The 24,385-nt window shown below is 39.8% G+C and overlaps 1 protein-coding gene across 5 annotated transcripts in view; it reads left to right on the forward strand.

Moving 5' to 3' along the window:
• The window catches only part of LOC143898290 (CCR4-NOT transcription complex subunit 6-like), a 379,988-nt gene that overhangs the window by 247,363 nt on the left and 108,240 nt on the right, over positions 1 to 24,385 (forward strand). Inside the window, exon 4 of one of the 5 annotated variants that reach the window (XM_077407664.1) lies at positions 19,007 to 19,074. The exons of 2 other annotated variants lie outside the window; for them this stretch is intronic. In XM_077407664.1, the coding sequence (XP_077263790.1) occupies positions 19,007 to 19,059 (53 nt within the window). In that variant the 3' untranslated portion in view covers positions 19,060 to 19,074. Of the gene's footprint in view, positions 1 to 6,085; positions 6,295 to 11,403; positions 12,134 to 19,006; positions 19,075 to 24,385 lie in introns of those variants that run through there. 2 more of the 5 variants (XM_077407663.1, XM_077407668.1) reach the window with 2 other exon arrangements.

Here is a 24,385-nt window from a genome sequence, read left to right on the forward strand (position 1 = left end):
GTTTCAGCGTATAATAAAAAGTCGGTTTTTGCCCCTGGCGCCATAGCCCTGCTGTCATATACGTTTTCCCGTAACGTAATTCATCGCTCCATGTTATGTCCACGCGGCATCGTCCATTTTTTAAATAGACCGGCGGAATATGAGGCGACAGAAATGATCGTCGTCTCTCCGGAAAAACGAGACGCCCTCGCTGCCATACGCATACACACACGACACGTATATACGTTCTAATATTGTCATTTCGACGTAATCTGACTTATTACGGCTTACATTACCGCGCGTACAACGGGAATTTTATTAAAACATTAGTATAAATTGTAAGATATAAACGTTTTGCATCGTGCACATATTCCGCGGTCATTGACATTCACCCAGCTTTAAACAATTTTTTCTACTCACGTATGAAAGAATTATTAAATGCTGATCTACAATTACAAAGTAATTTTGTATTAATGATGAAATGAGTATTTCAATCGCTTAATATGATTCCAAGAAAATTTAAATAAGGATGTGGGTTTTTTTATTTAAAAAAAAATGACGATGTGACACAGGATATAAATAGACTACAAAAGAAATTATTCGGCATTGATTTAATTTCGCGCGTTAAAAATTTACTGAGCTTTTTCTATTGAAGAATTAAATTCTCTCTCTAAATGTTTCGACATATCTTTTGAAACAACGGGCCCGGAAACTGTCGGATTAGGGTCCAGCTGCATTTTACGTTTGTTCAGTTACGGCACATTGCGCTCTCTCGATGGGATAAACGGTTTTACGTTTCGACGATAATTCATTTTAACGTAATTTCGCCGCGTATATACGTGACTCGTTGTGTAAACGGGACCGTCGCCGGATTTTATCGCAAAATACATACACGATGTACTTTACGGGGCATATTACGTTTATGCGGAAATGACGCATAATGTTTCTGCCAGTGTCTCATTGCACTTCGAGCTTGTACTTCGCGGCTGATTAGAGACGCGCCTGGTATTGATGTTACTCTACTTCTCTCGTCTAGCATTGCGAACGATGGCGATTTTTCGTTTTTTGTCCGCGTGCGACAAGCTCAGATGTTTTCATTTGATGGAATGTGTAACGGGAAACTCGAGAGATGAGAGACGAAACGGCGTCAAAGGTAATGCACGGGACTTCATTAACGCTGCATAGCCAGTGGGCGTTGGTTTTTTTTTTTAAGCGACGCGCAAATGCACCGTAAGCGAGTAAATATGTCGATAAGAGCGCAATAACATCGTAAAAGAATTGCGTAACGTAGGTATACTGGAGAGATTACGAAGAAAACATAAATTGCAGCACACTATGAATGCTCGGACTAAACATTTAATTACATCGCCGCTTTTCTTGCCACGAGAGCGACTCTTGGACAACGCAATCCTAAAATTGATTTAAATAATGCTTTTAAAGAATTGATAAAATACATTTGTATACAAAAATTTACAAATTTAATTCAAAAACAATTCTCTATTCAATACTTTTTACTATTTACAAAACTAGTTTATATTACGTTTTTTTTTATAAAATATAAAAGTACAAAAATGAATTTCACTACTATTATTACGGGTATTTTAAAAGGTAAAACTAAGCTATAACAATAAAAGACTACAATAAAAACAATATATAATAATAATCCTTCAAAAAATTATACCCTCTCGAAAAATCTTTTAAAACGTTTGAAAAGGTACTTCCGTCGCATGTTCAAGAGTCGGCAGATAAATCAAAGATTGACTTTTAGGGAAGAGGCGGACGAGTCACGATCGTCAAGAGTGAGTAGAGAATGGGCAGGAGGATGGAATTCAATCTTTCCCAGCGGAAGATTTAAGGAAGGGAACGCGATATTTAAAGTTTCCCGTCGTCGTTGTCTCGAGGACCTTGTCGCAAAAGCGGCTATTCTGCATTGATCCGCGAGGTCGGACGGTCGATCGTCGTTGGAGCGGCGATTCTCCAAAGCGAGCGGAGAGACGGTTTCGAAAAGAAAAGGAAAAGGGGAAAAAAAGAAAAGAAAGAAAAGAAAGAAAAGAGGAGAAGAGGAGAAGAGGAAAGGAGGAACAAGTCGCCATTCAACGACTTTTTCTTCGCGCCGCTTAGAGCTCGAATCGATTGTGCAATCAAAACGCGAACGGGTCTTAAGAAGTAAGTCCTCGCGAAGAATCGTTTTCGGAAGTGCTTCGGCGAACTCCTTGGCCCTTCCACGAGGTACTTAGAGGTCCTCCGCCTCCTTCCTTTCGATAGTTTCGCGCGCGGGAGAAAAACCGCCGCGGATCACCGGAACTGGTTCGTAAAAGTGGAAAGTCAGCGATTATATACTTTAGCAGTCACGAAGGTGATTGGCACGGTTTCAACGGACTTCTAGAGCTCGCGGTATCGATATGGCATCGGTATCTTCCTCGCGCCGGTGCTCCTCGTATATCAATCCTTTGCAACGATGTAACGGTTCTCCAAATTCTAGCGCGTACTTTTCTACTCATCTCTCTGTTTGAAAATTCTGACACAATCGAGTTGACCAAAACGAATAAATCCTTTTACTTGCACAATTGAGGACGACCGCCCGCACGACTTCTCGCGGAAAGTTTAACTGAACATTTCAATCCACCTCCTCGGAAAGAGATAGAGAGAAAGAGAGAGGAAGAGGGAGGAAAACGTCCGAGGGGAAGGGAAGGGAAAGGTCTCCCAGCGTGCTCGTGGTAGCCGGGTATCCTGCTATTTACATAGCGGCGAGTTCAAATATTGATTCGCCGCGCTCGCGCGCGTGGCGTCCCCGGAATCGACTTCGTCAGCAGCAGCCAGCCGGCCGCGTCCCCCGGAAAGCTCGCTCTACCGCCCCCCGACGCGGAGCCTTCTTCGGAGTAGAAAGCGTCCCGGAGCGTATCATTGCTTGTTTGCAGTGCACGATGGCAAGAGGGTACACACACCGACATGCCCACCTACATATAAATACACACACATACACATACCCGGAAGAAGCGGAAAGCATTCCGACAAGGGTGACTTTCCTGGCGACCTCGCTCCCTCGCGCAATTACTAATTACTCGTTTAGCGAGTGACGTACACTCGGGACGGAAGAGAGCGGAGAGAAGGGAGGGTAGAAGCAACCCCGTAACGACCTTTTGTCTTAACGACTCTCGGAGAGAACAGAGTCCCTTTTAACCAACTTCTCTCTCTTTCTCTCTCTCTTTCCCCTCCTTTTCTGGTCGTTTTTTCTCTCTCTTCTGCTCTTTTCTGCCCTCCTAAGCCACGTATCCGCTCGCTTTCTCCTCGACCTACTCGCTCCCCTTTCGTCTCTTCTCTACCTGTGCCCTCTCATCCTCTCTTGTATTCTCTGAGAGCTGCAGCTGCACGCTCGATCTTTAGTTATCTTCGAGCGAATTCCTCGCGCCGGCACGAGATTTATGGCGGCCCCGCGTAAGTAAGAAGAAGGGAAGCACGCCACAGTCATCTTCTTGTTCCGCGGAGGAGTCTTATCTGCTATTATGTGCTATTTCATTAGCTATAGCCGCGGCACGCTTGAATTGTGAATTACGGCTTTCCGAACTATCGTTTTACTTTGTTCCACGCCGTGAAAGATATATATGCGTCCTAAAAATATTTATTTTCCTCATTCTCTCTTTGCGAGAAGATTAGAAAAATATGCATAATAATAGAGTGATTGCAACTAGCTTTTGGAAAATATAGTGCGTTATAAATGTAGGACGTAACGTAACTTCAGATATTTTCTAAATTTTAGAACTTTAAAAACATTTATATTTTAAATACATTAATAAATTTTTTTAAATTTATTATTTAAATTTAAATTTATATTTTTAAAATTATTATTTAATTTTTTATATTTGAGTCGTTTTCCTCCTATCTTTGTTATCAGCATTAAACATTACTGCAATGAAATCTCAAATTAAAAAACCTGTCTGCATATAATTCCATAAGATACTAGGATCTTTTTTCACAGTTTTATCTGAAAAGATTAGGGTGGCGTTATATCACATTAGTTTTATTTGGCATAGCCATTCGCGGATGTCACGAAGCGTCATTCCGCAGGCGGATGCGATTCGGGTGGTTTACCTGACGGTATTACTTTATCTTTAAATATGCGTGCTTAATCGCGATACACATCTCGAATTCCAGCGTGGGTTAGCGAGAAAAGAGAGAAAGAGAGAAAGAGAGAAAGAGCGGTAACCGAGATGCGCCACATTATCGCTGTTCGAGGGACGTTAAGTCGACGTCTCTCACGGAATGTAAATGTACTTCCGGCATATCTAGATTCAATCATGATCGTGTGTATAATACATTTGTACCACTTTGCTGTTCCTGACTACGTTACGTTACGTCGTCGAAGATATTCTCAGAATCGCCCGAGAGATCGAGGACAATTTACATTTTTATCTGGGATATGTTTAAAAAAGTGAACGAGGAGAGATGTGCATTATAATGTGCCGGTAACGACGAAATGTGGGACAGTCTTTACAAAATAAATACCGATTATTCATGTTCCGCTAATTTCGAAAATTTATCTGTCAGTGTATCTGTTTTTTTTTTTTCATCGAAAACATAATTTTCGTAAATTAACTCACGGGTAATTTCAGGAAAGAAGGTTCAAAATTTATATACCATTTTCTCATTGTTTACAATTGTTTAAATATAAGAATTCACGAGGCAATCTCTAATTAAAGTTTATCGACTAATATTATTTCTAGCCTGTATCGATTCTTGACGATAATTATGCAAATTTCGTGGCACGTCAATGTAAAGCGATTAATAAATGAGGAAATTGCGTCTCGAGGTCGGTTTATCACTGTCAGTCGCACGTGTGCTAATCGATGCAGATAAGCAGCATTAATTTAATTGTTGAACGGTTGTCACTTGATGGAATAGCTACCATGTGCGCAAGGGTGTGTTCTCGAGCTCACGCAACGGCTTTCCTATCTTTACAGGTTTCCGCTTCAGTATTGCGTTAAATAGAGCAAGAATTCGCTGGCAGATAAATGTCGCTCCATCCTGCACGGGATATAACGCTACAGCTAATAGCGTTATGAATACACGCGAGACAGGAGAATTTCATTATTCTCCCATTTAATGTTTGTAACGAGCCGTTAAACGTTCGCTCTTATTATCTTTGCGTTTATCACCTTTTAATTTTTATCATCGTATTTTATCATGCATCATTAAACATAATAACATTTTAACGTTGGCTCTGCAATCTTTCTTGATAAGCGAATTATTTCTCATTGAGTCTCCTATATGGATCAGCATTTTTCTTTTAATCTTCTAATTTTTCCGCGTATATTTAAAAATTATACATATATATATAAACATATATTTACATATAAGATAACATTTTTATTCTAATTATACTAAAATTGGAAAATATATGAAATAATAAAAAACCTGTTTATGTAACACGTGCATGGAAAGTGGTCTATCACGCACGCGTCATAAAATAGGGTATGCAAGCCGTGCGTGAAGATGAAAATTCCCGGGTGCGGTGACCGTGCGTCAACTCTGCACCCGTGAATTTTTATCTTCCAGCACTTGTTGCACAAATAACTATTATATCACACGTGCGTGGAAAGTGGCCCATTCCGCGCGCGCCATCTGTGCGACAAATAGCCAATTTCCCACGCAAGACATTCCCCACTTAAACCCGTGCAGGAATGAGATATTCTCGCACGCAGTGTCCAATTCTCAACTTCCCGCACTTGTTACACAAATAACTATTTTACGATTATTTTTCTGCAAATATATAGATGACAGCGAGGTAATATATTTGTGCAAGAAACAAACAGGATTTAAATTTTATAAAGAGTTATTTCTTCAGAGAATGTCTACGGAGATTCCGAATCAGAAGTCTGACAGAATTAATAATCTTGCACATTTATGTTCCAGATACCGAAATAATTTGTCTTATATCTTTGTCAGCGTTATTATTATCGGTCCATTTTCGATCGACCCCGGTCTGTATTTATTAGCGAGCAAGAGTGATATTACTATTTTCCAGATACCGAAATAATTTTTCTTATATCTTTGTCAGCGTTATTATTAACTTGCCGCGCGAACCAACTTCACTATTTACATGTTTCAGAGATCCTGAGGTGAGAGGATAAGTCGGCCTATTTTCGAGCGACCCCGGTCCGTATTTATTAGCCGAACTAGAGTGATATTATATATATTATTATAATCGTCTTAGGACTGCGTTTATATCAAGAGAGCGTCCCGTGTGTGAATTAAGCGTCCGACATTTCGCCGACCGAAGTCGAATATGGCTCTCTATATGCGCAGTACCACGCACTGATCTTTCATGCAACATATCCGCTCTTCGAGGCATAAGACGGCTTACCTTTGTACGGATAAATCCGAAGTTGCTTGCCGTTTCCAAAGGAGCGTCGTGGCGCTGCGTCGGCGTCGCTCAGAATACATCACCATCGGCTTTATTCATATTTCTCGTTTTTCCATCCCCTCCTCCTCTCGTAGCTACGTCTGTTAAGCGTAACACGAGCATTTGGCCCGAATAAACATCGTTTCGCTATTTTCTCGATCGATAGCACGACTCCCTCAAGTCGAGTTTGCACGAATCGATTTTGGTTCAGCTTTTTTTTCCCTCTTTTACTCTTTTTAATCATATTACATGTTTCGCGCAGCAGTTTTTCTAATATTTGTCCACCGTCTCTTCTTTCACAGTTGAAGTATACATAAAAAATATCTCTCTTTACATTTAAAAAATGTACTATTGTACATGCGTATATACACTTTTCATGCACGTAGACAGGGAGAAAAAGAGAGATGCATGAATCTTTTTATTAATAGATTATATTTATCCATTCACAACTTTTTTATTCACTTTAATTTTTCGTTTCTCCTCTTTTATCGGACTTTTCCTAATTTATAATTTATTTGCTCTACTTTATTTCCATTACAAAAAAGTTTCAGATATTAATGGACTCGCTCACGCGATAACGTCTTTAACTCAATTAATCGACACTGATCCTCCCTCGTTCGTACACGAAAATGAGCGTGGACGCGAAGGTAAGTACGGTCGTCGTTGGCAATTTCGGGACAAAAGAGAACGGCGCGTCGTGGTACTTACGGTGCAACTTACGGCACCAACCGCTGCAGTCGCGGTTTACGGTAGTCGCATTCCGACGCGTATCTAATAATGTTCAGTGAAAGTCCCTCTCTTATGCATGGTCGCCCATGTTTATACAAGAGTGCCCATGCGGACGTGCTTGCAATTCGCACGCGCGCGCTGGTCGCTCGCTATAGCTGCAGCGATGTATAAACACGTACACATATAAATACGCAACGTACAAATATAAATGCTCGCCGTATCCCCTTATTAATGTAACAGAAGGAGCGAGGGAGGTGGGAGGAGAGGAGAAGAGGGAGACACGCGGGGGATCATAATTTTCGATGTCGCCGTATTTCGCGCGGCCGCCTCGTAAAGCCGTCGGATTATTTTACGTCGGTAATAGAATATTATTTTCGCACGTCTGCCTTCCTTTATAGCACGCAACAGGCAACTTCGCGCGCGGGCTGGAGTATAAAAATAGATTAATCAACGATGAATTACGTTAAATTCGATGCACGATTTCGTGAGAGATAATCCTTTTGATTCAGACTAAGATTGAATTTCAAATATACCCCGCTCACCTTTCTTGTTACACATACCTACACACAAACGTATACGCGCGCGCGCGCGCGCGCGGCCAACAAACTGAATTATTCCCACCTAATTTCCTGTCACAGTCCGTATTCGGCATTACTTATTCTATGTCGCGTTTTCTTGCCCCCGGTCGATGGTATTAATATTTAACGCGGGCCTCGTAATTCAAAACCGACGGTCTTGAATAATTTACGTTCACGCATCTCATGCATTGCCGCGGCGACGTCTTCGATATGGGACGGGGGGATCGATAAGACATTACACGGAGATGAGTAATGCCTCTGTGCGCCGATATATGTACAACGACAGTTTCAATTGACTATGACGTATCGCGTGCAACCAAGCATAGATTGAGCTTTGGGTTCGCTTTACACGACACCGCTCCGCCGACAGCTGCTACGCGCGTTTTGTTTTTAATTTCATTTTTCACCTGGCAGTACGTACGTATTTATACAGAGATAACGTTGAAAAATATTGGCTATACTTATTCGTCATTTTGTAGATTAAATACGAACGATTTTATTTTCTCATAAAAATTGTTTGAAAATCGTCGGTTTGTCAAGAAAAACGCATTGGCTTTAGATGAATCCAAGAATACGCCTGTAAATTTGGACAATTGTTTTCAGAGACATTCTGTATAAATATTTTCCTAAACCAGTCCGCCGAATGTATTCGATTTAAAATAATTAAAGCTACTCCGCTTATTTCTTTTCGCGTAAAAACCACGCAAGTGCCTTGCTATTTTTATCAGCAGGAGAATAGCTTTTATTATTTTCTACCTTTACTGAAGGCTTCGCCGGAGGAGCACTATGCGGATTGCAAGCTCGAGCGAAGCATGCAAATACGATAGAGGAGAGCGAATGTTTCTCGCGATCAATTTTCCATCTCTTGCTCGGCGTTGATCGCCCTAGAGTCTCTCAGAGCTTTTTTCTTTCTTTCTTTCTTTCTTTCTTTTTTTTCCCCCACGTTTTTCTCTCGTTTGCGAAGTCATCGCCGCTCGATTCTCGGCGAACATCGCGAGCGATTCTATTCCCGATGCCGGTGTATTGGATGCAGGGTATTGAGACCGGGGCATTCGAGGGAGAGGGAGAGGGAGGGTGGTACATAAACCACGATCGTCGCCACTATCGTTGATGGGTTGCGCCCAGAGACCAACGTAACTGGTTTCACGAGGAGACCGATTGCGAGCAGCGCAGCGCATCGATCGCGTATGCGGGCATCGCGCGTTTCTGCGTCAAATGGCGGTCGCTATTTTGGCGAAGTGCTCGATAACCTCTCCAATTTAACATGAACACAAATATAAATAGAAGATTTTTCGCATTTCCCGATCCATTAGTCCACTTCGACTGACGAGTGAATGACTATCTAGGCTGGCAGCGTACGGATTACGCTCGCTAAATGTACCATGTAACTTTAAAAAAATGCACAAAATATGGCGAAAAAGTTGTAGAAAAAAGATATAGTATGGTACTTGTGTTTTTAAAATTAAAATTGTCTACTATATTTTCATACGCACGTCCAGGATCGTGATTTCCATTTTGTTCGGGAGAGATTAATTCGCGCATCTAATCAAACTAGCCATTCATGAAGATTAACCATCGAGTTAAGAAGCCAAATTAGCTTCTTAAATATACATGTATATGCTATGTATGTATGTATGTATATAATGTATATCTTAACTGTGATGTTTCTCGGACTTCTCCGACAAGTTAATTCGGTTCGCGAATCGTTTCTCCGCGTCTTTTTCTTTCGCGAAGATCAACGTGGCGGCGGAAGATCACGTTGGTGCATGATCGATGGCGTTTACGCGCGAAAGTGATTTGACTTTATGGAAAGACCTCTCGATGGGGAATGTGGGAACGGCCGTTGTGCGTGTCCGTGTGTTGCGTCGATGAACGAGTTAATGTTGCGTAATCGACGCTTGTACGCTTCAACGCCGAGTAATTATAGTTAAATTATTGAATCGCGCGAATGCTTAGTCAGAATATTTTATACATACATAAATAGAAAATGCGTTGAAATTAATAAAACCTTCTTTTTTTTTATTCTTGAGCGTCGATAACATTCTTAGAATAATCATAAAACAAAAGTATTATTGAAATAATATTATATTCTTAAAAAAAAAATTATAAAGTATTTTTCTCAAGCACATGGAATTGGAATTTCTTGTGCTTATAAACATTTTTCATTTATAATTTCCTCTTTTACGATATAAATTCATTCGAAAAAGAAGAAATTCCGTCGTAAGATTATATTTAAAATATATGAAATTTTCTCTGTCTATGTAAAATAATGTTTTTTGCGTTAAATATTAGTCTGCAACTGCGATTGTTTCGGATTAATTTCCGACAAGTATAAATTTCTGGACGAATTTCCTGCAGTTAGAATCCTCGCAAGATTGAGTCGTTCGCTCGATCGCGTCTCGATCGAGATCGATTGTGTTCGCGGCGCCGACAGACGCGCTCGTTAATTTCCACATTCGCGATGAACGCTCGAAACACTTCCTCTCGGGGTGCCGATTACGAGGCGCGTTCGCTCAGGGAGTAGAGGGCGAGAAAGAAAGGTGCAGTCACGTGCAACAAGTGTGACTGCTTCATCAATCTCTCCGCGTGCGTGGGCAGGCGTGAGAAACCGCGCTCTCTCGGCGAGCTCTCTCGGTGTTCGGTCGCCGCCGAGAGAAAGAGAGAGTTAAGGAGAGACTCGCGCGCGCGCGCGAAAGGTCACATTTCTGAGATTTTCCCCGAGTTCTCGGAGCTGAGATCTGGGGAACCGAGAGCGGGAGAGTCCGGGGCTCGCGCTGAGGGTGGTGCACTATATACATATATATCGTCGTATACAACGCCCGCGTGACAAAACGCAACGTTTTCGCTGCGACCTCGCCTTCCTTTCTGCATCATCGCCCGCGTAAATCGAAAAATAAAAGCGAAGATGAAGTGTGAACAATGGTGACCGAAATTTCTCCGCAAAAAAAAAACATTGTCTCTCTTAAAATGTGTAAAACGAGATCAATTTTGTTAGTAATATTTTATACTGTATTAATTTTGCTTTGCATTATATTTGCAAACGTAGACGCGTATAAAACAGATGTGAGTGTGATGACGTTATAGTAAATTTCTAAATTAATTTCTAAATGCATTTATATTTCGTATTTGTAGATAAGATTTTTAAAATTATTAAATAACTTACACTTGAAAAATTTGTTTTCTTTATTACATTGGTAAATACGCGAGCTCGAGTTTGATAATCATCGTGCATTCGCTTCAGTAAACTCTTGGCTTCTACTATGACTGACTTCGACACTTTAACAATCGATTACGCGAATAACCAGCCAATCATCGCAGATCCGCTAATCGCTCGTCGGCGAGACGGCCTATTAAAGCGTCAATCGAGCAATCGAACGCGTCCACTTAATTCACGATTTATACAAATCATTTATTATAGTGACGTAGAAAAAAATATACTCTGTACAACGATTACCGCAAAATATCGTGTTCTGCGGCACGTAAATCCCTCGTAAACCCGTGTAAACAGTTACATCACTACGGCGGAGTAAAAAAAAATATCTCTCTTTCTCTCCCCCTTCCCTTTAACCGCTCGATGTAACAATAGCCAGCTGTCCGCGAGAATCAATTCGCATCAGCATCCGTTCCTCGAAAAGGCCGCGAGCGTATTCGTGATTATTTCCATAAATCTGCACGCTTATGCCGTCTCTGCCGTCAGCCGTCGCATTTGTTTTGCAGATGCAGCCGGACACGCGCGCGTGCTACACGACCCAGTTTCCACTGCCGTGCGGAACATCGTCGTACGATAATCGAACACGGCGAACGAATGTTTTTTTTTTGTTTTTCTTCTTTTAGAGTTCTGTATCCTGATGATGTTAAACGGCGAAGACCTCGGCATTAAGACCGTAAAATGCGAACGTGCAAATTCGTGTTCCTGTGCGAGTATCGCAAATAATTTCGCATCTTGCGAGTTTAGTTTTCCACGTTGGAAGAGGGAAAAAGCGACGCGTTTAGCGATGCGAAACGGCCGAGCATAAATGCCGAAAAGTAATTAGACTCAGGTAACGGTAGGAGTTTTCGCATCTTCTGGATTTATGGATCGATAGACCCGTTAAATTTGTTAGACTGTTAGCTTCATAAATTGCTAGATAGATCTGCAGATTGCTGGCTTCGTATAAATTGCCAAGATCTGTCGGTCGCTCAATTACAAAATCATTGATCCATAAAATCCTCACGCTTTCTCACCGCATTACGTATGTTTACGTGCACAATGATCTGAAATTGGATCGATTACACGGTCTCTTCCTTATTCCTCATTCCTCACTTTCTATTTCTAACACACGGACGGATGTGCGTGTGCATGTGTTGCGTGCGAGAATCAATTTGGTTAATATTTTTCCGAAGTACAAGATAAAAAAAGCAAAGAATTATAGAAATAGATTTAAAAATTGATAAATGTAATTTATATATATGCGTTTTAGTTTTTTATGCGTTACAAAAAGTTATGTACAAAAAATTTAATAATAAATTGATATGAAACTGCACTATGAGAGCTTTTTGCATCACTAAATTTGATTTTGAATATTATTATTAAAAACGGTGAATTTAGCGAAAATCCAAAAAATTGTTTGATTTACATAAAAATTAACATGAAAATTATTCTCAATGGATTTTTTATATTTCTGCATGAATAAAAAACTGAAGTTTAAATTAAAGTATATCAAGTTCAGTGTAGTCAAAAAGATTTGGAAAATGATAAAGGATATTATTTGTAGATTGTAATATAGCTTCACAAGAATCAAGATATAAATTTATAAAAGGCAAAATGCTGAGTTTTATTTAAATTGCGCGTTAAGTTTTGCGAGACGTCACGTTTATCAGATTTCATTAGCGATTGCAGATATTACAAATCCGGTATTGCGAGTTTTAGGCCGGAGCGCGAGACCTCCCGGCTGGGAAACTTCATCGGTATATTTCGCGCATCTATTTTTCCGCTGACACTCGCGCGTAATCCGTCGCTGTCACGGCATCCAGATGACGATCGATGGCGGTGTGCTCTGATTGACGTTCGAAACCTAATATCCGAAATGCGTCAGAGAGAAGAGGAGCTTGGGAAATGTATGGGGCTGTCAGTCGCGCAACTCGAGAGAAAGGGAACTTTCCTACAGGGTGTTCCAGAATGAGACAGATTTTAATTGTCTGCCAATTTTTTTTCTTATTAAATAAGATTTTGCGACACACTAATAGGTTTTTTTAAATACATTTTTATAATTAAATTAATAATGAAATTGTCGTTTTCTTGATGTTTCAAAGGACATTCTAATGAAGGAGCAATTCACAAGTGCCTGTATGAAGAAACTTAATACTAAATCTTATGAAGTCGCTATTAATAATATTATTTTATAGAATATTTGATTTTTTTTTTGAGCGATTTATAAATTGCTATATAAATTGCTACATAAAAAAATATAGTATTATTAATATTTGACGTATTTATTTTGAGACAGCCTGTACATCCGAAGCTCCATAAAGACGTCCCCACGACAGTAATCGACTTTCATGTTATTTTCCCGCACGGATACTTATACGACGAGCTGTCATTCGAGAAAACTCGATTCACCGGCTCAATTGAGAGAAGTGTCTTCGGATAATCTTTCCAAGTTATATCCTGCGTCGCGTTGCCACGTCGCGCCGTATCCTTGCAAGCTGAGAATAAATTAAATTGATAGATTAAATTAGGGTAAAATGTCCAATAGTTCCCGAGTTGAATTCATAATACGCTAGGTGTGCTCGAGAAAATGTCACGTTGACGCGATAGAAGAACCTTTTGAAGCCACTTTAATCTAACCATGAGTTTTATGTATTAAAACGATTAAAACATAGTCTTTTACAGTTATTAAATTTGAAAAATTTTAGTAAAGAAACTGTGAATATTGCATCGTTACATTTCCAACCGCCGAGACACTCTAAATGCTCATACAACATAGATACAAAAATGTTCGTAATAAATAGGCAGATACAGTAGGCGACTAGCGCAAACACCTTGTGTTGCCTCTCCCCCCCAAATTCTTTTATTAACCTTCTAATAGCAAAGTGGTTTTTCAGAATATATTTAATCAATGTACAAAATGGATAAAAGAAATAAATAGTAATATAAAATTATTTTCTCCGTTTATTTATATGAAAAAAAATACAATAAAGTCTGTTAAAACTGACTTTAAACAATCGCAAGAAAACAAAAAACTGTAAAATAGACCCCATGCATCCGACACCAACCTTACCATTAGGTTGATACTATTTAAACTAGCAGTGTGCAAACAAAAATTCGAAATGTGCACACTGAGAAAAAAAATGGTTAATCCCAAAAAATATTTAGTCTGATACGTTTAACTAAACATTTTAGTTAGTAAACTAAACATTAGTTGTTACAATTTATTTTGTTTCTTTAATCAAGAATTAATTAATTCAACTAATGTTTAGTTAACTAACTAAAATGTTTAGTTGAACGTATCGGACTAAATATTTTTTGGGATTAACAAATTTTTTTTTCCAGTGCATGTACACGTGCAAACGATGAGCAATCGAATAAAAAGTTTTTTTTTAATGTTGAGGGGCTAACTTTTTATACGAGTCAATAAATCGGGCTGTTCGAACTTTGCCTTTCTATTGCCTGGCCGTTATACCATCCCATTTTTCTCTTTTCACACACACACACACACACACACACACACACACACACACACACACACACACACACACACGCACGCACGCACGCACGCACGCACGCACGCACGCACGCACGCACGCACGCACGCACGCACGCACGCACACACACACACACACTCACACACACAAACACACACACACACACACACACACACACACCAACAGTAACTTGATTTGTCTTTGTATTAAAATTAATAAAAATTTAACACAAAAGTGCAATGTAAAAATATAAAAGTATTAATTATTTTTATATTATTGTTTTTTCAATGCATATAGGTGTACATTTTTTGTCTGTTTCGTGCTCTCTCGATACGTTATAAAAATTTTATCGTATTCTATAAAAATAAGCATTTTATAGCTCCTTCCGATTATGCAATTGATCTATATTGGAATTTAAACGTAAAAAACGTTTATCAGTTTAAACCTGAGAACGGTACAATGTGATATCGTGACAAAAAGTGACACAATCAGCGTGGTATATTTTTCTTCCCAAGGCCCGAGGGGTTTGTAATTCCCCATAAAGGCGCACCGCACTATGAAATGCGACATGACGCAACGCTTTTGCTCGTAACCCGCAACCAATCTCCTCCGCAGCTTCAGTAACGTTTTCGACATTTTCACGCATCCTATAGTTCACCATTAAAGCATTAAGCAAATAATTCTGAAATAAAAAAGAGACTGCGGGACTTACAGGCTTATACTCGTTTTTCAACGAAAAAACATACTATATACATCTTTACATTCGAAAAATCACGCGTGATTCATTTGACATTTGATTCTCGGAAGGCTAAAATTCTACCGAGAAACCATACGATCGTACGGGTTTAATTGCTTGCGTAGCATTTGCAATTAATTAGAATCACTCTACTGTAAAATTTCAAGCTGTTTTTTCGAGACCGCATAAGCGTACGCCACTGCGATTTTACGTGTCGTGTACTTACGGCCGTATGACGACGGTACGGTGCAACGACGACAGGTTGTGTCTGTGTAAGCACGTTTACGAGAGAGGTTGGCCAACCGAGACCCGTAACTCGTTGGGAGTAACGTAACACGTTACCTAATCGCGCTCATGGCCTCACCTCGCTCCGTCTTACCTCATTTTCTCGCGTTACGATATGTTGAGCTTTAAGTTACGTGCTCGGCCAATCAAGCTGATTAATTTTATGAAAACAATTAACGTATGTAACGCGTAGACGCGTCGTGCACTTGAAAACGTCCGTAAATTAATTTTTACACAATTTTTAATCCTGCAGAAAGATTAATTGTATCGGAAGTCGAGTTTAAGTAAAATCCCGAGTAATCTCTCATAGATTTTTATATTCTTATCTAAATTTATTTAAATTACTAAAACCTCTCTCTCTCTCTCTCTCTTTCTCTCTCTCTCTCTCTTTCTTTCTCTTCTCGCTATCATTTATAACTTCTTTAAGTGGAAGAGAAATAATAAAGTTGAAATTATTCTCGAATAATTTCTCTTTTTCTCTCTTACAAAAACAAAAGTCTGACCTGAAACAAAAGCGATAGTCAATCTTTCTCAATTTGAGCCTGAAATGAATTAATTCGATGGACCAAAGCACATATGACAGTCGTAGTCGTGGACGTAAGTAACGCACAAGCTTTGGCGTATCGTGATTTGTCAGGTCGAGGACTACGACCGTCGTATATCGCTACGTCATGTTATGTGCTTTGGCTCTATTACGTACGATTACGTAATTTTGTAAAAAAAAGTACTCTATTTAGAAAGAAATACAAAGTAATCCTTTAGACTGAAACTTCTTAGTCACGATGCGACGTAATTGGAATACGAAACGGAATAATTATGAGAATAACTGCTCATTGATGGGCGGCAACAAAGGCCCGGAGCAATACATGGGTCGCGGACCGCAAATAAATTCTGCGCGTATTGTCTCTGAGAGTCACCGCTAACTAACCAATGGCCAATCAAAGTCGCGATAAATTCTCTTGCGTGCGGTAATATTTCCGCACTGGAGCTTTTAACTTTAATGCTAACAATTTACGTTGATTGTCGGACGACCGCGACGTGCTCAACAAATTTGCGTGTATCAAGAGCGATACGATGAGTAGGAGGAAACCTCCCTTCTTTCGTGGCAAACTCTCAACGTTGTGTGTTGTTACAGACCGCAAAATGCGATAATAAGTTATGGTCGCTCTTGTCTGAAGACGGGAACCTGATGTTGTATCAACGCAAGTCAAGCATCAGGCTCGCTTGTGAGAAACTTACAAACTTGCATTAATATGCTGTTACGTGTGCAATTAGCGGTAATTCTGCGATACGAGTATCATTGTTGGCAAAATTGTGCCGTGTTACTATGATACTAGCGCTTATGTAATATTTTTCCACAGAGCGACGAAATTGTCTCCGTTAATTATAATAAAAAATTTTTTAGATCGAATAAAATTTCTATCGTACGAACAAAATTCTTCTCCAGACGCATCGATAAACACATCGAAAATAAAGTTAATCCTCGTCTGATTATCGCGTAAATTATTCTCTCGGGTCTTTGAATAGGATTGATTTCCCAGTCAAGTGGCAAGTATATATACTCATTACAACATCGCGCCGATAGCATCTCGCGCGGGCGGGAACACGCGTTATGGAAATTGCGATGCGGTGTAAAGGGTTACGTATCGACCGATAGAGTCTGCGATTCGCCGATAGGATCAGAAAGAAAGGTACGTATTATCGAGCCGATGTAATAGGCGCTGGCTGACCGTTACCGCTGCTAAGTAGGTTAATAGCGTGTCTAATGGTTTCGCTTGGCTTTGACAATAGGCAAACCACCTGTTGTAGAAAGTCGTTTATAAAGAAACGTGATTGACAATATCTCGAGTACGTTGATTGATAGCTTGCTCCTTCCATTGTGAAAAACAGGATTCTGTCGAAAAGGAAACTTTGGTTCCCCCTCGAATGTTATTTGATTCCCTTTTTGTATCCGAAAGATCGGGAACAATTGATTTGGAAATTCTTATGATTTGAAAATAATGTAAAGTGGAATTATTTGTTAATTATACTGATCTAGAAAGCCTTCTTTTCGTACTCGCTTTTATATCTACTAATTTATTAAATGTTAATTAGACGTCTCTTAGCTAATTCTTAATAAACAGCATTTATTCTATTTTTATTTTTGTTTAAATATTTAACTATCTGTATTTTATGATTTACAAGTATAATCGCAAAACTAGGGCATGGAATATATGTCCGGAATTGGACTCTGATAGATAATATATGTCAGTGATTACCAAGTTTAAAGGCAACAGAACCGTTCTCTCTCGAATTTGCATTGTGCAAGTTTAACAACGATCGCTGAACAACGCTGATCTCATTGTGCGTGTTGATCACCGGAGAGACAGTCGATTTCATTCCTAGAACAACGAAAGTACCTAATACCTCTCTGGACCTCTCTCTCTCTCTCTCCCTCTCTCTCTCTCTCTCTCTCATTTGAAAGTCGATGCAATGTTGCGATAGGTCAAGCAAAATTATTCATCGATACTATCGTCTCTACACGTCTACCATTGCTGCAGATGATATTTCGTGATATGCGATACTTCGGTTCTTACTCATACTTAATTATACGCCAGTATACTGAAGAATACATTAATATGAAACTTTCAGTAATGTCCTCGAAATTCTCACAAAAGAAAGCTTGACTCGAAATTATAATCAAAGGATCTATTGTCAAAAAACAATACCGTAGGTGTGGGATCATCTCTATTATAGTCATTATCTCATAAACCTTGGTGTGAGAAACAGCCTCGGGATTACGTTTATCAGTTTAATCTTTCTGCCCATCCCTATACAATTTAATCCTCTTTTCCCGTCCTAAATCGAATACAACGATTTCATCCGACATAATACCACGCAAAGTTTGTTTCCATTGAAAACGTCAAGAAACAGGACAGGACGTTCGTCCAGGCATAGTAATCGCGGTCAGCGACGACACGTACCACAACGGAAGACACGCTGTCGTGAGAAAGGGAAAAAGAGAGACGGAGAACAAGAGAGAGAGAGAGAGAGCGAGCAAGAGAGAAAGGGAGAGCCGACGACGTTGTTGGACGGGATAAATTGGCGGCTGTCTCCTTCGAAACGGCTCCCCGGGGTCCACTGCGACGTGTTACATCGCACGGACGAAGAAAGGTGATACCTACCCACCTACCCTATCCCTCGCCTGCACTTCCGGCGCCGCAACAAGAGCCGAAGACACAGTCGACATCCGTCGCGCAGACCAAATGCATCCTGTTTTTCACCATTTCTCTCGGTATACGTGCGCGCGCGACTACCGTTTCCTTTCATCCCGGCATTCGTCACGCTTTTTTTGCTTCTCGGATTTTCTCTCCTGTATTGTTTCGAGGTTTTCATCCCCTTTCCCTTACTCATGTTTTTAATTCAAATCCTTAGCTTTTTCTTCTTTTAGTTAGACTGTTAAATTAATGAGTAGAATAAATCTTTTTTGTTAATTTATGTTGTAAAAAAAGTATCAAAATTTGGCGAAAGCAAAATACATATTATTTATAATAAGTCACGAGCAGTTAAATAAATTTTGATACTTTTTCTGCTATATAAAATAATTTACCTTCATGTTCAATTTTTTTTTCTAAGGATTCTACAGCCCGGAATATCCTGAAAGACCTCTCTTGTCAACTCATGAATAATAGAATGACATTGAGGTTTTCTCGATGAAAATGGGTGAGATGTATATTTCTCTCACAAATATCTCTCGGAAGTTAGCGAAAGAGGATCTTTCGCGTCTACGAGATGCAAGCGTCGACTTGGCGAATTCAGTGGAAAGCATTCGCAGAGAGACATTCCGCGGCGCGGCTGGATAAGTCAGAGACTGCGACCGCAGAACATGACAAGGACTCATCAGAACCGTGCGAAAGTCCTACGGAGCGGGGAGACGCTACGAAGGCTAGAACGCCAAACGGATAATGGAGAGAAACGCCCGGCGACAAGGAGCAAACTGCTTGCTTTCATTCTATCCTTCCGCTCCGGGCGTAGGGTGATATGCACAAAACGAGGCGTTCGTGAGCTGAAATTTTAAAGAAACAACTAGAGAGTCGCAGCCATCTAAGAGACGTACAATTGTACGTTACACACATTTTGCTGAAAATCAACGATATATATAAAAATTAACACATTTTAACGGGGGACGCGCGCGCGTATGTACGCGATATATACAGATTTTTTTGTTATACTTTCATTATTGTAGCAAATTTGTGTATGAGACATTAATTTATGTTAATTGACTGATGATTTTCGTTGTAATATGCGGACGCAGTTGTACGCGATTACTTTATTAACATTCATCGCCAGACAACATTTGGAAAGCGTTGTTTTTCGTCGAACAAAAAACTGCGTGGAACAGAGCACCGATCCATCCAAAGATTGTGGTTTCGTGTTTAATGGACGAGGCAACTTTCTCCATCTCCACCTTCCGCGCGTTCGTCTTCTCCCCCCCCTCTTTTTCTCTACACACGAATAAAAAGGAATTCATAATTTCAGAATTTCAGAATTTCGTTACCGCGCCGCTCTCATGCAGTGCGCGAATCCGCGTACTTGTTGAAATATCGCGTGCAGGAAGCTCGGGACTCGACTCGCGAAAAAGCATCAGGATTATAACGAACATTTCGTTATGAAGTTTCATTAGACCCACTTTATCCGAAAACTGTATATTCAGCAGTTAATGATAACAATTAAATTGTTGAATTTCACTGAAATCCTGGTGAGATATTTACTCTTAATATTTCTTTTACGCATATCGGAACTTTTAAGGATTTATTTTCCGCAGTTATAATGAAAGATATAAATTTTTTAAAAATAATTTTTTCATCAATCCTGCATTACGGCGACTACATTGATCTCGGTATCAAACATTCGCGAATGTAGTTTACGAATTTCGCGATAATTCTTATAGCCCAGTCGATAGAGACTTTTAAATGGAATTAATTCCGGGAAGCGATTTTATTTTTTTGACTGTTTCGGAGGGTCATGGGTAGTCTAAAACCAGATTTTCGGGATTCTAACTCTGGAGCGTTCGCCGCCATTTTGATTAGAAGGGTGATTTTGTAAATATCTCGCTTATTTTCAACTTTAGAGTGAAAGTGGTAATAACCAAACTTGTAGAAAATTTAATACTCTACAATTTTGGTCCTTATCATTTTTCATCTAGGATCGATATTTTGTGTCTTAGACTCGAAAGTGGGGGGTAAAATTTTTCATTTTTTTTTTATTTTTTGAATTTACCTGGTATAATGAAAAACATCTTTTTTACACCACCACGGGGGTAGAGTTTATGGCGCATTATTAAAAAAATAAAATAAATAAAAAATTCACCCCCATTTTTTAGTCTAAGACCCAAAATATCGATCCTAGGTAAAAAATGATAAGGACCAAAATTGTAGAATATTAAATTTTCTATAAGTTTGGTTATTACCACTTTCACTTTAAAGTTGAAAATAAGCGAGATATTTACAAAATCACCCTTCTAATCAAAATGGCGGCTAACGCTCCAGGGTTAGAATCCCGAAAATCCGGTTTTAGATTACCCATGACCCTCCAAAACAGTCAAAAAAATAAAATCGCTTTCCGGAATTAATTCCATTTCAGCGGCTTTTTCGGGCTCTATCGACTGGGCTATTAATGCAGAGCGGCATGTGCAACTCCCGAAATCGCCGTGGAGAAACTTATATTAATTGGGACGCCGAAAGCGTTCACGCGGCTCGCCCGCGATGCTGATTGAAGTAGTTTGCTACTCTTGCTCTTGTTGCAACTTCGGAAAGTACGAAACGCCAACGAGGGGGAGAGGGAAGGGAGGGAAAGCAACTACTGGTATCCAATGTATTATATACCATCGTATCTAATACCTATTGCAACTCCGTAATTTCTCGAACCTGCAAGCACGCGGAAATGCAGATTGCGCACAGTTTTAACGTCAGGTTTCAGGGATTCTACGATTCTCTATCTTTCTCCCTTTCGCCAGATTCGCGGCGCGGCCGGGATTTCTGAAAATACCACTTCGAAATTCATTTCAATGGATTAAAGCGTCGTTTTTTTCACGCGCGTTATTCTTCTCGCGCGATTTTACGCGCTTATCGGGTTAAGGGATAAATTGAAAAACGGTCGGCGCGCGATCTTTATAAAAAAAAAAATGCCGTCGATCACGTTAGTTTTACGAGTGTTATCGGCTCTCGCCGAAACGTTTTAATCGAAGTCGGTTAATGCGATCGTGATTTCGCGACTCGAATCCCGGTGTGTCGAGAATTGTGACGAATTCGCGGAGGTTCTCCGTGTCGCGACCCGTGTCCGTAAATCACGCGAAAACTTCCGTCCGGCATGTTTATTTCGTTGCTGCTCGCGTTAAGCGTGGATTCATAACTCAACCGCCGACGCAATACGTTCCGTCGGACGGATAAATACGATCGGTTATACTCTCGATATTACCGATGGCGGCCGGCAGAGGTATAGCCCGGGCGAACAAAAAGTATCGCGAGCAATCCGCTGCCCCGCGCGTCTAGCTCTTTTTTTATCGTGCTTATCCGCCAAATATCGATTTGCTCTCGCGCGTGTGTTTGCTTTTGCTCGCGTCCCCTGCCTCTCGTACCGATTTGTCATATGCGACATATTAACCTCCTGCGTCCTATAAAAATTATACACAGTGCCTCGCGAGGGAAAATTCTACGTTTTAGGAGAATCCAGGATCTAAAAGTAAATGATCGAAAAATGTTATATTAATGCAAGATTATTTTTCAACGGCTGTCGTATGGTTAGATTCCGATAACTTTGGCGTCTCAATTTGACGATGGTTTCTGGTAGTACTTTTAACGCTGAACAGAAAATTATATAGGTTTTATAGGGCTAACCGCTCTGGTTTTCGAGATATACAGTGTTAAAGTTGGTAAAACTTTAGATTAAGGGCGACTTTGCTGATTTCAATGACCTTGATATATGTTGTCGACATGAAACGAGGTGCCACATGGGTTTATAACTTTCTACTATATGTGTCTAGTTTAACCCTTAAATGCCACACCTCTCAAGAATCTCGTAAATGACATGAGGGGTCTAAAAACCCCAGCATGAAAAATGTCTCTTTACTCATTGATTTTTTTATTTTTAGTTATGAAAATTTTTTTCAATGTTGTTCAAAGCTTAGAAAAGAGAATAAAATGCTTATATTGTTAAAATTTCAATTTTAACATAGTACAAAAAATTAAGTAAACTGAGTACTGCTAAGTGTACAAACGGGTAGGTCAATCACTCAACTATCATCAATGGGAGCATGAGCTCCATTTTTGGCAAGAACATTTGAAAACATTTCATTCTAAAAGGTCTGGGGTCCGCTGGACCCCACGGGGCATTTAAGGGTTAACAATAGTGGAGCCCCCCGCAGGGAGGCAGAACCTACTGCCTCCACGCATACACTTTCCACGCGAAACGAAGTGCCACGATGTGTTACTTTTCAATATCCTACACGGAAAAAACGATATGGTTGCCACAGCCAGAAAATAGTAACATTTGGCGCAGCCATATCTGTGGTTGTTACACCCACATTGATAGATCACTATACACCTATATATGGTTGAGACAACCATAGAGAATTGATACCAGCGCTGGCGCGGTGATGCGACAACTATGATAGTTAAGACACCACATCAATGTGGGTGTGACAACCACCAGATATGGCTGTGTGTGGGCCAAATGTTACTATTTATTTGGCTGTGGCAACCATATCGTTTTTTCCGTGTAACTATTCTCTGCTGTAACAAATTATTCTGTTACAGATACTGCTATAGCGAACTAAACATATCTATGCCAAGCACAAATACTGTTGTGCTTCACGTAAGGAATGTAAACAAGAACACGCATACATTTTTTACTCAAGACAAAAACGTAATAAACAACGTAAGATATTGCGTGGTCTACCCCCTCCCCCTGACTTGATTATAGGGCGAAACAAGGTTTATCATCGTTTTTTCAACTTTCCATGCGAACCGAGGTTCACCCCCATGCACCCCCTGCTTACGGGGAGGGGGCGGTGGCCCGTCCCCCGCCTACGTGTATACTGTTTATACACACACACACACACACACACACAATTGAAGTATTATTTAAAAATTCATATTATTTATTTTTAACTTTAACACTGTATATCTCGAAAACCAGAGCGGTTAGCCCTATAAAACTTATATAATTTTTTGTTCAGCGTTAAAAATACTGCCAGAAACCATCGTCATCAAATTAAGGCTCCAAAATTATTGGAATATTGCTGTAGAATTTTTTAAGCATGTATAATTGTAACAATTTTACATAATTATAATTTCGTGTAATTTTATGAGAACTTGCGTCAACTGAGGGACTTTTTAACTAACCACTTGATTACACTCCAGGTGAGAGGATTGAGATATTACATCGCTAGTCAACAAGATACGATTACAGTTGTATAACGATGCTGAAAGAGAGTCGAAAGCAGCGTTCCTTCTTCCGAGCGGCGTAATCTCTTTCGCGTATATTTCGTGTCTCTAATCTTCTCTTATTAAAATTCTGGGGCGACCCCAGACACCACTCTTATCTCTCGCGATGAATATTTGCGAGCGGCGTGAATATGTTGAAATTTTAATTTGACGGTGTCGCTGGCTTATCATAAAGTTTCTGAATCCCGAGAGATTTGCCTCTGTCTCTCTCTTTTTAATTTTCAACATCGAAAACACGGTGGTAAAAGAGAAAGCTAAAATTAGCAAATGTTGAAATAATGCATGCTATTTTGCAATTTAGTTTATTTATATAAAAATGACGCAAAATATATTTAAGTTTCAATTTCTTTTTCAATATACTCTTAAGATCTTTCTACTCATAGTTCTACATACTGCATTTTTTAAATATATATGTCGTAAAAAAATGTTTAAAAAATGTAACGAGTTGCATTGAGCGCGTTCAACATTGAGAGACTGATGCATCATGCATTTTGTAGTCTGGATTGCGCAT

Source organism: Temnothorax americanus, unplaced genomic scaffold (genome assembly GCF_048541705.1).
Source record: "Temnothorax americanus isolate GAGA-0224 unplaced genomic scaffold, ASM4854170v1 Scaffold23, whole genome shotgun sequence".
NCBI classification, from domain to species: domain Eukaryota; kingdom Metazoa; phylum Arthropoda; class Insecta; order Hymenoptera; family Formicidae; genus Temnothorax; species Temnothorax americanus.